Source organism: Ailuropoda melanoleuca, chromosome 15 (genome assembly GCF_002007445.2).
Source record: "Ailuropoda melanoleuca isolate Jingjing chromosome 15, ASM200744v2, whole genome shotgun sequence".
NCBI classification, from domain to species: Eukaryota; Metazoa; Chordata; class Mammalia; order Carnivora; family Ursidae; genus Ailuropoda; species Ailuropoda melanoleuca.
In genome coordinates, this window is record NC_048232.1 from 89,852,847 (window position 1) to 89,867,098 (window position 14,252).

The 14,252-nt window shown below is 63.4% G+C and overlaps 1 protein-coding gene across 1 annotated transcript in view; it reads left to right on the plus strand.

Moving 5' to 3' along the window:
- The window catches only part of TAFA5 (TAFA chemokine like family member 5), a gene marked incomplete at its 5' end in the record, with an annotated part of 138,555 nt that extends 126,912 nt beyond the window's left edge, over nt 1–11,643 (plus strand). The window contains one exon of the mRNA XM_034643696.1: nt 9,590–11,643. Coding sequence (XP_034499587.1) covers nt 9,590–9,598 — 9 coding nt within the window. The remainder of the gene's footprint in view (nt 1–9,589) is intronic.
- Nucleotides 11,644–14,252: the final 2,609 nt, after the last annotated feature.

Below are 14,252 nucleotides of genomic sequence, written 5' to 3' on the forward strand. Positions count from 1 at the left end.
CCTACCAACCCAGGGGCTCCCATGCCTGGTGAAGAATCAAGCCGCCAGGACTTGGCACTGAGGCCGCCAAGGCCTGTCCACGAGACCCTCCCTGGCTCTCCAGGCTGCAGGATGACCAGGGAGGCCAGATCCCCGGGCAGACAGACGGTAAAGGCCCAGGGCAGCCGGATTGCAGCCAAGTCCAGCCCCTGTCCCCACCCATGGCTTCCTCCCCCCCCCCCCCCCCCCCCGCCGAGGCCTTGGGTAAATACCCTCTGGGGGGCGGTGGACAGAGTCACGCTCTCTGTCAGAGCGAGAGTTGCACATGTGAGAGTTCACAAAGCGCTTCGCACACCGACATCCCACGTGGGATTCTCCTGTAGCTCTGCGAGGCAGCGGGGTGGTGTCGTCTCTGGGCCGGGGACCCCGAGCCCCGCACTTTGGAGCCTGGTCACGCGGGGCACGACTCCCATGTGGCCATCCATCCCAATCAGGAGCACGCAGGCCATCAAAGCTGTGACACACGTGTATTTTCGGGGGACGGACCTGCGTGCTGGCGTTTGCGGGAATGACCCAGGTCCCAGAATTAACTCCACGCTCCATCTCAGCAAACCATTGGTAATTTGGGGCAACGGAGCTTCCTTTGCTGGGTGATTTGTGTGGCTTCCATGGAGCAGTAGCCCTGTGGGGGCCGACGTGGCGTGAATACTGGCCCACCTGCGTGGGCCCACCGACCCCAGCGAAACGGCAAAGGCACCTCCCCCCGCCAGCACCGCGGGGAGACCCTGCCTCCACTCTCCCGAAGGGAGGGATGCTCGTCGGGGGACAGGAGCCTGCATCATGAGCAGGACCTGAACCTGGAAAATTCCATGGGGTGTGAGCTGCTGAGCCCCGCTCTAACGCAGGGGCTGTTCCATGAACGGGCCTGGGGGCCCCAGGCAGACCTGGCCGGGCTGTCAGCGTCTTCTTGGGACAGTTCGTCCTGGCCATTCCCGGTCAGGAGTGCCTTCTGGGTTCTGCCTTTCTGCCGTGGGCCGAGCAGCAGAGCCTGGCAGCTTCCCAACCACCCTTGTTTCACCGTGAGGACCCCACGGCGTCCGGCCTGGTTCTGCAGGTGCTTGGGAGCAGACGGACCCATGGCCGGGGGGCAGGACCCCCAGTGCCTTCTCCACAAATGGTGGGAGTTGCCCTGGATGGTGGAGCCTGGTCCAGGGATGGGTCCTCCCCTTCGAGCCTTGAAACAGCCCCCGGACCTCCCCCACCCCACTCCAGACGAGGAGGCGGGGGCAACATGCGCACACGGCCAGCGAGCTGGCTGAGGCCCCTGTGCGCTGGACCCAGGCTCTTCCCCGCCCACGCTGAGGACCTAAAGCCTCACACTGTTGTTTTCAGTGTCAGGGACTCGTGCATGGTGCTGGAGAGCCAGACCTGCTCGAACAGTTTACGAACAGAAACCCCTGAGCTGGGGCAGTGTTTACTCGGGGAAACTGAGGCAGACAGCAGTGAAGTGACCAGGATGTCCAGATCATATGTGGCACAAGAGCGTTGGGACCCTGAACGTGAGCCCTCACCTGGCACTAAGAGGCCCTGGGAAGCAGTGGCCTGGCCATGGCCCCAAGGCCTATGGGGTGGCTGCTGGTCCAGCCTTATTCTAGGGCACGTCCCTCCGAGCCTGTCATCTGAGGGCACTGGGAAGGCCACCTGCTCCCATCCTCATGGCCGGGCCCCCCCCCCCAGGCCAGCGCTGGAGCCCCGTCCCCATGAGAGGCCGGGGCTGGGACCTCGCGTCCAGAGGGGCCGCACATCCACCCCCGCACCCACAGAGTCACTGCCCAGGAGGCAGTGAGTCACACGCCAGGAGGACAGATGGACGGGGGCGTGGCCAAAGTGAACAAACTCTGGGGGTGATTCGAGCAGGCCCCCCGGCCCAGACACACCTGTGCTGCTCAGAGGTCAGAGGAGGGGGCGCGGGGTCTTGTCTGAGATCGTGAACTCGCCGGGTTACCAGAGGGAGCTACCCTAGGCCACGTTGCGCTGTTTGATTTGTCTTTCTGAAAAACCTGACTGCAGACCATGGCCATTCCAGCCACTCTTGTGAGCTCGGGTTTGGGGAGGACGTGCGGTCCGGGCTTCCTCGGGCCACACAGTCTCAGGGACTGGTCCCAGAGAAGAAGCCACACGGATGACAGGACACGGGTGGGGTGATGCGTAGCCTTTCCAGAAGCTTCTTCCCTGCTTCTGTCTTTATCTTTCCCATGGCAACGGTTCTCGTTGTCCTGAGCCTGTCAGAGCAGGCTGCCGTCACCTCCGCGTCTCACGGGGCCCATGTGTCTGCTGTTTATTAGGACCTTTTGTTCGGGACTCTCGATCCAGAACAGCGTGCTCCTTCCTACAGAACACTTGTCCCGACCTAACATCACACACGAGCTTTTAATGAGGAACGGAGAACAGCCCTCGTTGGACTCACGGAGGCTGGGAAGTTTTGTTTTGTTTTTCAAACGCTGCTTTGTAGCGTTCAAGTACTGAGAGAAGCCCGCCCGCCGTCGTGGAGAACACGTGCTTTCCGGGAGGGGCGGAACAACCCCCTGAGCGGGGCCCCCCGGGGTGTCCCCAGCACCATCGCAGGCAGGCAGGTGTCCAGCGTTGGCCGGGATCCTCCTGGGCCCGACAGGGCACAGGAACCGCCCACGCAGGACCCTCCTCCAGGGAGACGGGGTCGTGGCCGGAGGGACCCCACCTGCTGACTGCTGACCCGGGGGCTGTGTACAGGTGACGAGCGGTCCCCCAGCGAGGGCGTGCTCTCGAGAGGCAGGGATATCCACAGGGACTGTCCCCTCAGCCCGAGCGTCAGATGGCCCTCACGGTCCCTCCAAGCCGGGGCACAGGCTGAGCGTGTCTCTGAGCTGGTGGTGGCCCCTCGCGCAGGTGTGACTCACCTCACATTTGTTGTTGCGGGAGCCCAGCTGTGCGGTCCGCAGGTGAGGGGCACCTGCCAGGTCGCAGGAGGGCTTCCCCGGGTCCCCTGGGTGCGCCGGCCAACGTCAGGATGTAACGGAAGCCAGTGTTCCTGCGAAGGGAGCCGGAGGCCAGTGAAGCCGGGCAGCAGCGTCCCTCCTGGGGCAGAGGCCCGCACACCGTCGGTTTCTGTGGAGCTGCGGTGGCCGGCACGGGCCCCAAGATGGGCCGCCACTGAAGGTTCCCAACCTGCAGATGCGTCTGCTTCCCCGGGGCCGGAAGGGCTCTGCTGGCTTCTGCCAGCGGCGGTGAGGACCCTGCCTCCAGGCCCCGCTGGACCCTGTTGCCGCAGGTCAGACGGCGTGAGTCCCTGTCACCAGGCCTGGGGAGGAGCTGTGGGCTGGGCCAGGACTTGGTGGGCGTCAGGCTGTGTGTCCCTTCCTGGGGGTCAGGCGGATGCCGGGGAAGCAGGACCCGGGCTTTGCCTCCTGCATCACACCCTGTCCATGCTGTCCTGCCCTGGGCCTCGAGGCAGGAGGAAGGGGACAGCTGGACACTGAGGATGGAAGCCAGACCTGCATCTGCGTCTGTCTGACGTGCTGGCCTCAAGGCTCCTCTGTCCAGTGCGGGTTGGGCTTTGGTGGGGAAGCCCGGCCCAAGCAGACAGGCGCCTGGGGACACGTCAGCTCTGCCGTGCTTGGTGTCTGTCCCATGGTCTGCCCAGCAGCAGAACGTGGGAAGCCAGGTATGCGGAGAAAGACAGGGAGGAGCAGCTGGGGGCCGAGGGTCCTCTGGGACAAGGTGGGGGCCTGTGCTGGCACGCCTGCTGAGAAGCCGGTGGGTCCACTGAAGTCGGCACAGACAGACAGATGCGGACACAGGACAGGCTTTGGTGTGCGAACAGCTGAGGGTGGGGACCGTGGAGCTGCAAAGGCTTACAGTTGGAGGGGGGCCTGGAGTTGCAGACAACACCCCAGGTCCTGGGCTCGTGCCCCTGGGCTTCCCTCCTGCAGCAGGGCCAATGCTGTGAGTCACACACAGCAGCCTTTGCACCAAGCCTGCGAAGGTCCTCAGAACCCTCCGGAACACGGCCCGCCAGCCAGGAGAGGAGAAGAGCTTGCTGCCCAGGTCCTGTCTCAGAGGACATGAGGCCCAGCCTCAGGGGAGACAGGCCGGCTTCATGGAACCACGTGTCTGTACAAGATTGGGGCGGGGGGGGGGGACGCCAGGTACAAGTCAGACGTGTCCTCACCCTTGGACGGGCCCTGCTCCCCACCACCGCAGGCTCTCATCTCCCAGGATGCTTTCCCCAGCAGGGCCCCGGGCTTATCACACCACGCAGGGCGGCCGGCTGCCCCTCTGCCTGGGGCTCAGTGTCACTTTGCTACGGTTTCCTGGGTTCCTGGACTATTCAGAGCTATTTTGGTAATTAAAATATCTGCACTTGGAAGTGTTGGAGGCCAGGGGCTGCGTTATCTGAAATCTATGGTTAGTGAGTGAGCTAGTGGCAGGAACTTTGGGGAGGACGTGCTTCCCCCCGCTGGTGATGGCTGTGTCGTCAAGGCCCCACGTGGCGGAGGGCGGCTGAGCAGCAGATGCCTGGTTCCTGAGACCACCATGTGCCCCCTGCATCCATGGGTTCCCAGGCCCTGTTCCCGCTGCCCCACCAGCATCCCCGGTGGCCAGGCACCCACCTGCTGTTGTCCTGGTGGTCCTGCCCTGGGACACCCTGTCCAGCAGCTGCCCGGCCCCAGTGACAGTGGGCAGGCCCGGGGCTGCCATGGACGCCGCACTCCATCTGTGCCTGGGACCACGGCTCAGTGTCCGGGCAGGATGCTCTGGAAGCCTTGGCCAGGACACCAGCACTGACCACCCCCAGGCCCCCGAGGAGGACTGTCACCCCCTCCTGGTCTCCGTGGCTGGGAAACCCAATTCCTGTCTTCCCTTGAGGAAGTGGGGGCTGGGGAGAGGGCATGTCCCCGGCCATGCAGCACCCCAGCTCACTGTCCACGGGGAGCAGCTGGCCCCCTGGAGCTGTGACCCTGACGTGGAGCCGGCTCCCTGTGCTGGTGGACATGGGGCCTGACGGAGGCGCCTCCCTTCCCCGTGGGTAGGCCCAGCATCACCCCACGGCCACTGGGACCTCCCAGTTTGGGAAGTACTCCACGAGGGCCCTGAGCCTTCTGTGGTTCTGTTCCCGGGGCGGGAGGAGGGGGTGCCGCTGCTGATGAAATCCGCAGAATGAGTGAATGAATGACCGTGCAGGTGAGGTCAGGTGTCTGGGCGCTAGCAGGGGTGGGGGTGTGGGGAGAGAGGCGGTGTCCTGGGGGGATTACAGGACATGAGTCAGGCTGCACGGCCTGCGCTCCTGAGCAGCGGGCTCATGCACCGGCTCCTCCGGCATGGGGTATGGCCCCCAGGGCCGCGCTGTCCCGCAGGGTCCCCCTCCCAGCCTGTGGGGAGGGCCGTGGGCGTGGTGAGCAAAGCAGGAGGAGATGATGCTTCGTAACGGAGGCTCGAGATGCCAGGTGTTCCCCGTGTCCCAGGAGAGTGGCCGCTGTGGAGACTGGCGAGGGGCCAGTGTCACTGGGGACCCTGAGGGATTCCTCCTCCAGCCCCGTGGAAGTCTTGGCATTTCTCAGGAGCTGCCACAGCCCCTGCCGCGTGGATCATGTGGAAATTAGCACCTTGTGAGTGAGCCGCGAGGGGGAGGGTCTGAGAAAAGACAGGGTTCCGGGGTCAGGCCTGTGGCGGGCTCGTGGCGGGCTGGGGGGGCTGGGTCACTCCCCATGAGCGTCACCGTCACTGCGGCCCCGCCCAGGAAGCCGACACCACAGTGCCTGCTCCGGCCGTGTTACACCCAGGAGAATCCAGACCACGATGCCAGAAGTGCCAGAATCCGTGGCTCTAAGAAACTGCTAGAACGTGTGCAGCGACGTTGCTTGAAGCAGTGGTGGGAAATCCAGATGAAAACTGCGGTGCTCACTGCGTGAAAATAACCTCGTGTATCTGGTGTAACAAAGGCGGGAGACAGATGGAGCTGGGAAGCGGGCCGCCCCAAGGACGTGTGCGTGGCCACCAGTACAGGACCCGCCCTGTCCGCGGGCACACGCTGTTGAAGAGGGAAGGAAATAGGCCGGAATTTTCAAAATATCTACCTCTGTCTGGAAATGGAAGTGTAGGTGGGTTTTTGTTTTTGTGTTCTGTTCTTCTCTCATTCCCGTCACCTGTGAGTACGATCTGTACAATTGCAGAAACAGAGAAGAGTCGAGTCGAGTCGGTGCGTCCTTCCTGGGTTAACCCCGTGGGGGCCCGTGCGTGAGTGTGCTGGACGGCCTGCCCCTGCCCTCCCCGACCTGGCTGCACGGGTGGGGGCAGGGCCCCCATGCACTCCGGGCAGCGCGGGGAGGGACCCGGGACCCGTAGGCGTGCGGGGTCCAGGCCAGGTGGGGGTCCCACCAAGCCACCTTCCTGGGCTGAGCACAGAGCGCACAGTGGGGCCTTTGCTAAGCTCGGGGCAGCAGGAGGTGGAGGGCGTGGACCAGATTCAGGATCAGGGTCCACGGGCTGAGTTGGGGCAGCTGGTCAGCCCTGAAGAAAGGAGAGCCCGGATGGGCTGGACTGGGTTGAACGGTAACCCCCAGAACGATGTGGCCACTTGGAACGGTCAGTGCAGACTTTGAAGGGAATGGGGTCTTTGCAGATGTGAGCAAGCTAAGGGCCTTGAGATGGGGCTGCTCTGGGCCTGGCTGGCCTCTAAATCCAGTGACAGGTGTCCTTGTAAGAGAGACCAGGGGGAGGCTGGGGACAAAGGAGGGCCGTGTGACAGGTGCAGGACAGATGCAGCTGTGAGCCAGGGAGCCCAGTGGTTGACAGCATCCAGAACGGGCAGAGTGGCCTGGGGCCGACTCCGTGAAGGATCCCCCTCGCTGGCGCCTCGCTCTCAGACGCCGGCCTCAGACTGCGAGAGGGTGAATTCTGCTGTGGGAGCCCCTGTCTGTGGCCAGGAGTCGGAGCGGTCAGGGAGGGGCTGTCTCGCCTTTTCTACGGGACCTGATAAACACGTGTGGATGGGCATGGCCTGTGGTCTGGGCTGCTAGTGCCTGGGAGCCCCTGGCTCATGCTGCCCCCACAGGGCCCAGCTCAGGGATGGGCCACACTCCCCAAGGAGCCAGGATGCAGGGCGGTGTCCTGAGCGTCTGTGACAGGGGCACCAGGAGGCCGCGAGCACAGGTGGGCTCCTCAGGGGAGGTGACCACAGCCAGACCCTGAGGGGGCTTCAGGTGGAGGAAGGGGGTGTCAGGCAGAGCCCCCGTAAGGAGAGGCTGAGTGCTAGGGGGGTCTGGATCTGATGTGCGGAGTGGGGAGCCACGGGTGGCCCCTGGGGCCAGCGTCCAGGGTGCAGGGAGTGAACTGTGGTTCAGATCTTGGGGGACGTGTTGCTTTAAGACCTGTCTCGTTACTCCTTTCTAGAAAGTGCAGAGACACAGTCACTAAAGAACCGAGACAGAGAAGCTCCCAGAACAGCTTTAGGGAACGAGTAGGGACCTCTGTGCTTTCAGGGTTGGGTTTCTGAAGCTTTCAGACACCCTGGGCCATCTTGTCGAGTCACATCCCCGAGGAGCCATGGTCCGCGAGATCCTGCATGGGCGGATTGCGGGGGGGTCCCCAGGGCCAGCGTGGCTGCTGAGGTGCTCGGGGCCAGTGGCCTCCCTGCTCGCCCCCGCCACACCCCCCTCCGCTGTCCAGGCCGCGGTGGGACGACGCACATGGGTAGCCCAGGGCTGCGCTTGCCCCACGGGCTTGCCCGATTCTCAAGGGCGGGGCTCCCGGTCGGTACCAGTCCCCCATCTGGGCTCGACGGCGTCTTTGTGACAGGAGCCCGGCTCCACGTGTGCGTCTGGGTCGACAGGCACCTCCTTCATATCACCTTCGTCATGCGGTCCCAGCGCATGCAGGCCCCACAGCTGACTCCATTCTGCCCGTGGGGTAGGGGGCTGGATCTCGGCTTTACTGGCAGGAAGCGCTGCGATCCCAGAGCTCGCCGGCAGTCGGGGTTGCGGGTGGAGGGAGGCACAGCGCTCTGTCTGTGCTTAGACGCTTCGCGAGAAGCAAACAGCCCACCCTCAGCGGCTCATGGGCTGGACACAGGTCCTCCCTCTTCTGGCCTCGGCCTTCATCAGAGAAGACTTGAGCGAGCCTGGCGTCAGGTGGAGAATGGGGTCACTGCGGGGGAGCTGGGTGCCGTGGAGGGCTCTGCTGTTCAGCGGTGTCCAGGGGGCTGAGGGTGAAAAGTGCAGCTGGCCGTCCCCAGGAGAAGGCCTCGTCTTTGCCGGGGCAGCTCCGTGGATCCAGGCGTCCAGACTGCCTGAGCTGGCCCTCCGGAGAAGACCAGTGAGGCATGAGCAGAACTGCCCCATGAACAGCTCCAGGGGACGCCATCGGGGTGGGCCCCTCTGCGGGGAGACCTGGGGGCAGAGGCCCAGGCAGCAGGATGGCTAACGCCCAACTTGGTGGGACCGAGAAAATGAGAGAAGGCGGAGGGGCCATGGTGAGGCCAGCATGGGTGGACGGGGGCCTGTGGCGTGGGCAGGGTTGGGTGGGAGTGTGGTGAGAGCCACGGGGCCGGGGAGCTCACGCCAAATGGGATGCAGATGGGGACCAGCTGGAGGTGGGATTTGCCAGTGCACGGTGAGAGGAGGCTGACCTGGGCTGCCACCTGCCAAGGACAGGCCCACCCCCATGCTGTGTCCCATTTCTGCCACATTTGGGGGACCAGCCCCCATGATACTTTCCTCTCCTCTGACTGGGGGCCCCTGTGGGGAGTCTGCACGGGGGGGGGGGGTCATCCCTTGCACGCCTGACCCAAGCCCCAGGGATCCTGAAACTCATCTGGCCCCCAGGGCCCTGCCTCGGACTGGGGCCACCCGGAAGGACAAGCGAGACAGGAGCCTCGTGGGGTCTTGGTGTGGCAGGCTGCTGGTCATGGGGCCCTGTGGGGTGAGGCTGTGCTGGTCTGCACCAACCATGCCCCCCACCCTTCTGCCTTCGTTGTTTTAAGGGTGGGATTGTCCCCCTCCCCAGAGCTGTGGCTTGGGACCATCTTGCCACACTTCGTGGCCGTGGTTTCCTGGGACTCTGGGATGCACGGGCCTCATCAACTAGGGATGTGCATGCCATCCCACCTCTGTGGCCTCCTGGGGGCTCCACAGGGATGTGACACATACATTTCCATCACTTATCACCGTGCAATTATGCAGCACCTGCTGTGTACATGGTACAGCACGAGACGGTGTTAGGGAAACAGGTGGGTGTGACTCAGAGCCAAACCGCTGTCCAGCACAGGGCAGAGGACACATCACTGGTGCCCTGATCCAGCAGTGCTCGGGGCATGAGCCCGGGTCCCCACCGGGGACACAGAGGAAGGGTCGTGCTTCCCGGAGCCACTCCCTGTGGCCGGTGTAGACCTGAAGTGTAGGGTCATGTCCTCGAGCAGGTGTGCCGGCCTGAGTCGGCGGAGGCATGAGGACCGGCCTCCGGGATGTGCTCTGCCCCGTGCACGAGGCCAGCCTGCGGGACATGTCCTGGGCTTGTCCGTTCCCAGCGGGACCCTCGGTGTCTGCGGGGCTGACACTGTCTTCTCTCTGTTCCTCAGGTCTCCTGACAAACACAGCCCCAGCGGGGCCCCGGGAGTGGCCTTGGCTCCCTGGAGAGTCCACACCTCAGCCACGGTCCTCTGTCCGCCGTGGGCTCCACCTGTTCTCCGTCATCCGCCCACCCTCCGTCTCTCTGTAGCCCGTCAAGGACAGCCCGCGTCCTTGGCGTCCTGAACTGACTGTGTCCGCCGCAGCGAGGAGTTTGGCCTGGGACACACCGCGGGGGCCAAGCCGGGCGTCCGTGGGAGCCTGGCCTCACCCGCCCTCCCTGGCCACGGCCTGGGCTGTGCTCTCTGAGGAGGACGAGGTGGCGGCTGCAGGGGTCTGCAGCCCGGCCAGCCCAGGAGAGGAGGACAGCGCCGGGCCCGGGGGAGGACCAGCCCTTGGGCACAGAAGTGGCCTCTCCTTGTGCCCCAGACTGTCCGAATCACTTTTATTTTCGTACCCTTTCAGTATACTCGATAGACCAAAGAGCAAAATCTATTTTAACTTGGACTCGCCCTCGCCGTCAGAGTCCCTTGGCTCGACGGGGGGACGCGGGGGCAGAGACATGCCGGCGGCCCCGGTGGGGCGTGGAGGGCGGCCCCGGCAGAGGCGTCGCCTCCACGGACACTGCGGGGCACGCTGAGGGGCCGAGCCGGTGGAGGATGCCGCGGCTGCCCCACGGCCCGGCCGGCGATGCCGCACGCAGACCCCATGCAGCGCCCCTCGCCACCCCTCGCCGGGAACACAGACCACCGCACACAGCCTACTCCTCTGTGCTTAGATGGACTTGACCGACTAAAATCACTTTCTGTTTTAACCAGTTAGACACGCCTCTCTACAGCTCATTTCTGATAGTGGGATAATCCAGTATTTCGCCAAGAGCATGTTGGGTCTCCCGTGACTGCTGTCTGCTCCGACACACCATTTAGCTCCAGAAAGCAAATTAAAGGAACCTACAGTAGCACTTGTTTGGAAGAGATCATTAAATGTATTTTGCAAAGCCTAAAGTTATATATTTAACAGTTTTTATATGTTGTATATTTGTAGAAAATCCTATTTAACAATTAATGTGGTAGCCCCCGGCCGTCCTGCACGGTGGGCGGAGCGCTGGTGTCTCTGAAGGGCTCCGGGGTGGGCACGGGGGGAGCCGGGCGCGGAAGGGCAGGACTCTGGGGACGGCAGCCGAGGACGCGCCTGAGGCCACGGGAGCCGCGGCGGGTGCCTGTGGGAGGTGGGTGTCTTCACCCGCCTCGGGCCCGGCTCGGTGAAGACCCGCCCGGTGTGCGATTTGTCGGCCACACCTCTTCCGACGGATTTCGTGTCCCTTTTCCCGACCCTCCCCCGTGGGCAGATCCTGAGGCCGCTGCCTCCGACCTCCTCTCCCAGTCGATGTCCCGCTCCCTCTCCGTCTTCACGTCAGGCGGCCGAGTCACTGGGGCGGGTTGCCCTGCGGAGCACGGCAGGTGCCTGACCTTCCCGCGCCCTCCCTGGAGCACGGGGTCACCGGGCCTGACGAGCAAGGGACAATTCCGCGTCTCCGTCCCCCGGGCCGGGCCGTCGTGCCCCGGGGTCCCTTCATCCTCCCGAGTCTGTGCCGAACCATACTACCTGACGGTCCAATTAACAGGCACGCTATGCTAGTTCAATGCTACTAAAAAAAAAAAAAGAAAAAGAAAGAAAAAGAAAAAAAAAATAATAATAAGTATATAGAAGCTGTCCCAGCAACCCATAGACTAAAGATAGGAGAGAAGACCCATTTATTTAAGACCCGTTTCGATGTCCATGAGTATTTAATTTACCTTTCCTGTCACCACACGTGCAGAGGTCTGAGTGTCCTGGAGGGAGAGACATGGCAGCCGCTGGGTTCCCAGCACGGACGAGGTGGCAGTGGCCGTGGGAGGGTCTCTGCCGCCTCTCTGGGCCTGTGTCTTCCCACGGCAAGTGTAGACCCCTTCAGAGGCAGACGCTGGAGGTTTAAGATGTTATAGCGTTTTTTCCTTGTTTTACAGTATTCAATTTTGTGTTGATTCAGCTAAATTATGAAAATAAAGAAAAAATCCTTTGGTAAGCATGGCTTTTGTTCACGGGCTGGGGTGTCCTGGGAGGGGGCCATAGCAGGCGTGGCTGGCCGGGACCTCCTTCCCGGGCCTGCCCGGGTGCTCCTGGAAGCCCAGCCCTGGCGGGTGGACAGCGCCCGGCCCCCAGCTACTTGGGGGCCTCCATCGCCCTGTGTGTGAGCGCCCACCCACTCCCACACAGAGGCAAAGTCCTGGACACAGAGAAGCAAAACTGCAACAGCAGAACCTCGCTGGGTGGTCTTGGGCTCTGCCATCAGAGCACAGATGGGGCAGGCCAGCGTGACCAGGACAGGGGCCCCCACGCCTCCTTCCTCCGTCCATGCAGAGGAAGGACAAGCTGGAGGTGCCCAAGTGGCATCTATCCACAGGGAGGAAACGTGGTTCAAGCAGGAGCTCCCGGGAGGCTCAGCCACCTGAGAGCTGCTTGCACAGCCTGTGGGCCCTACGTCACTGTTCCCCAGTCTTCTGGGTGCGTTGCAGGGAAATACGCAAACCGTGAAGCTAGAGAAAAGAATAATGAGCTTCATGACCGCCAGGGTTCATACAAATAAGGGTGATGGCCTCCAACCAGAGCCAGAGGTCTATCAGTCAGGACGGGCTGGGTCGTGCTGCCATAACAAACAGCCCAGACACTCGGAGGCCGACCTCCACGTAAGCATGGCTCTCCCTCGTGCCCCAAGCCAGGGTGCCTCGTGGGGAGAAGCGTCCTGTGCGTCCGTCTTCATGGTCGGGGAGACACGCCGAGCCTCCAGCAGTGAAGGCTTCTGTGTGGAAGTAAGCCCGCCTGCTCTGGCTCTGTCCTTTGCTGACTTGAGCGGTCCGTCCTCAGTCTGCTCACGCACCGAACGGGACAGTCACGATTGCTGCCCACTTCCAGGCGGGGGAAAGGGTCCTCTCTAGCTTGAACACCCCAAAGCCCGAACGAGGTGTGTGAGGTCCACCTCACTGCTGCAGGCACGTCCACACGTGGTCTGCACGGTGTGCGCTCCCTCCGGGGGGCCCTCTCCCAGCCGTGCCGTGAGCAGGGGCTGAGTGGTGCGCAGAGGCCGCCGCGGGGAGGAGAGGACGCGGGACAGCCCTCCACACCACACGCGCACTGGCCACTCCTGCAGCCCTACCGGCCCCGGGTGCCTGAGCCAGAGTGACGGCAGTGGCGCAGCAGAGGTCACGCTGCCCTGGACATGGCCCAGGCCTGGAGGACGCTGCCCGGCGGGGTCGGTCGTGATTTGGCAGCGTGGAGTGGGCAGGTCACACCTGTTCTCTGTGCCTCGATTTCCTCTCTGGTGGAGTAGAGAGAATTGTGCTGAGCTCACCGGGTTTTCCTGAAGATAAAGGGAGATGGCGGTCGTGGCGAGCGTGGCACACAGGACCTCCCTACCTAGCAGGAATGCTTCCTGCAGCCCACCACATGGCCCCTTTCATGGTGGCTCTATGCATTAGTGCCCCCTTCGCAGAACCCCGTCCTGCAGCTGCATGAATGGCTGGTCTCCGCGGCCCCCTGTCTGCCTCTGACCCCGTGCTGACGTCGGCCTGGGCTCTGGGAGAGTGGGACGGGGCCTCTGCCAGGACACTGCCGCAGTTGGGCGAGGCTCTGTGGCCAGAGCGTCACCCTGTAGCAGCCGTCAGGGGGGCCCTCTTGTTCCAGCCTCACTCCTGGACCGGCCAGGCCAAGAGTGGACACGCTCAGCCTCCAGGGGCACGGACTGCATCCGTGGTCCAAGTGGTGTGTGTGTCTATGTGTGTGCGTCCACGAGTGCCCTTCTCACCACTACTCTCATGTCCTGAGCACCTTGTGAGCCGGGGTTCCAAGGAGGAGCCCTCCATGACTCCGGACCTTCAGGACCACCGTGGTCAGGAACCTCAAGGTCACATTCGGAGGCTCTCCCTTGGGGGGGCCCACTGTCAGAACCTTGGGCTGTCCCAGTGGACATTGCCAGCCCGCCAGACACCTCCCCTCCACCCTGCGTGGTGGCATCCTCTCCTGCTGGGCATCCCATCATACTGGCGTTCAGAAGGTGACCACTTGGCTGTCCTTGTCCTGAGCTGCCCTCACCCTGAGAAGCTGGTGCCCGTGGGGAGCGTGCTTCTCTTGACAACTCGTGGATGGAAAGACCCAGAGATTCTCAGGGTGCTGGGCTCAGCAAGAAGTGGTGGGGCCCTGTGCCTCCCTCCCCAGCCCCAGCTCATCCACTCTGGAGGTGGTCACAGATCCCAGCAGGACCAGTGAGCTGGGCCCACTGTGGGGTCCACGGATGACCCCTGAGCCACTGTCTCTGCCCCTGGGCCCAATCCAGGGAGAAGTAATGCTGGCGTGGGGGAAGGGCCATTGCCACTCAGCAGAGAGGTCATGGGAGGTGAGCACAGGTGGGGGAGACGGGGAGGGGGTGGCACCATGGGCGAGGGGCTGGCCGGGGTGGGAGCAGGGCTGGGACCTCCGGACAGCGGGGGACAGCAGCCCACCCTCCCCAAGCACACATGTCCTGAAGTCCCCGTATTGGGTGTCTGGCCCCCCATGTAACCCACCCAGCACTCCTCACCCCCTTGCCGTGACCCGCAGACGGCCTCCCCCCCAAATTGAAAGTTCACAAGGGCACACATT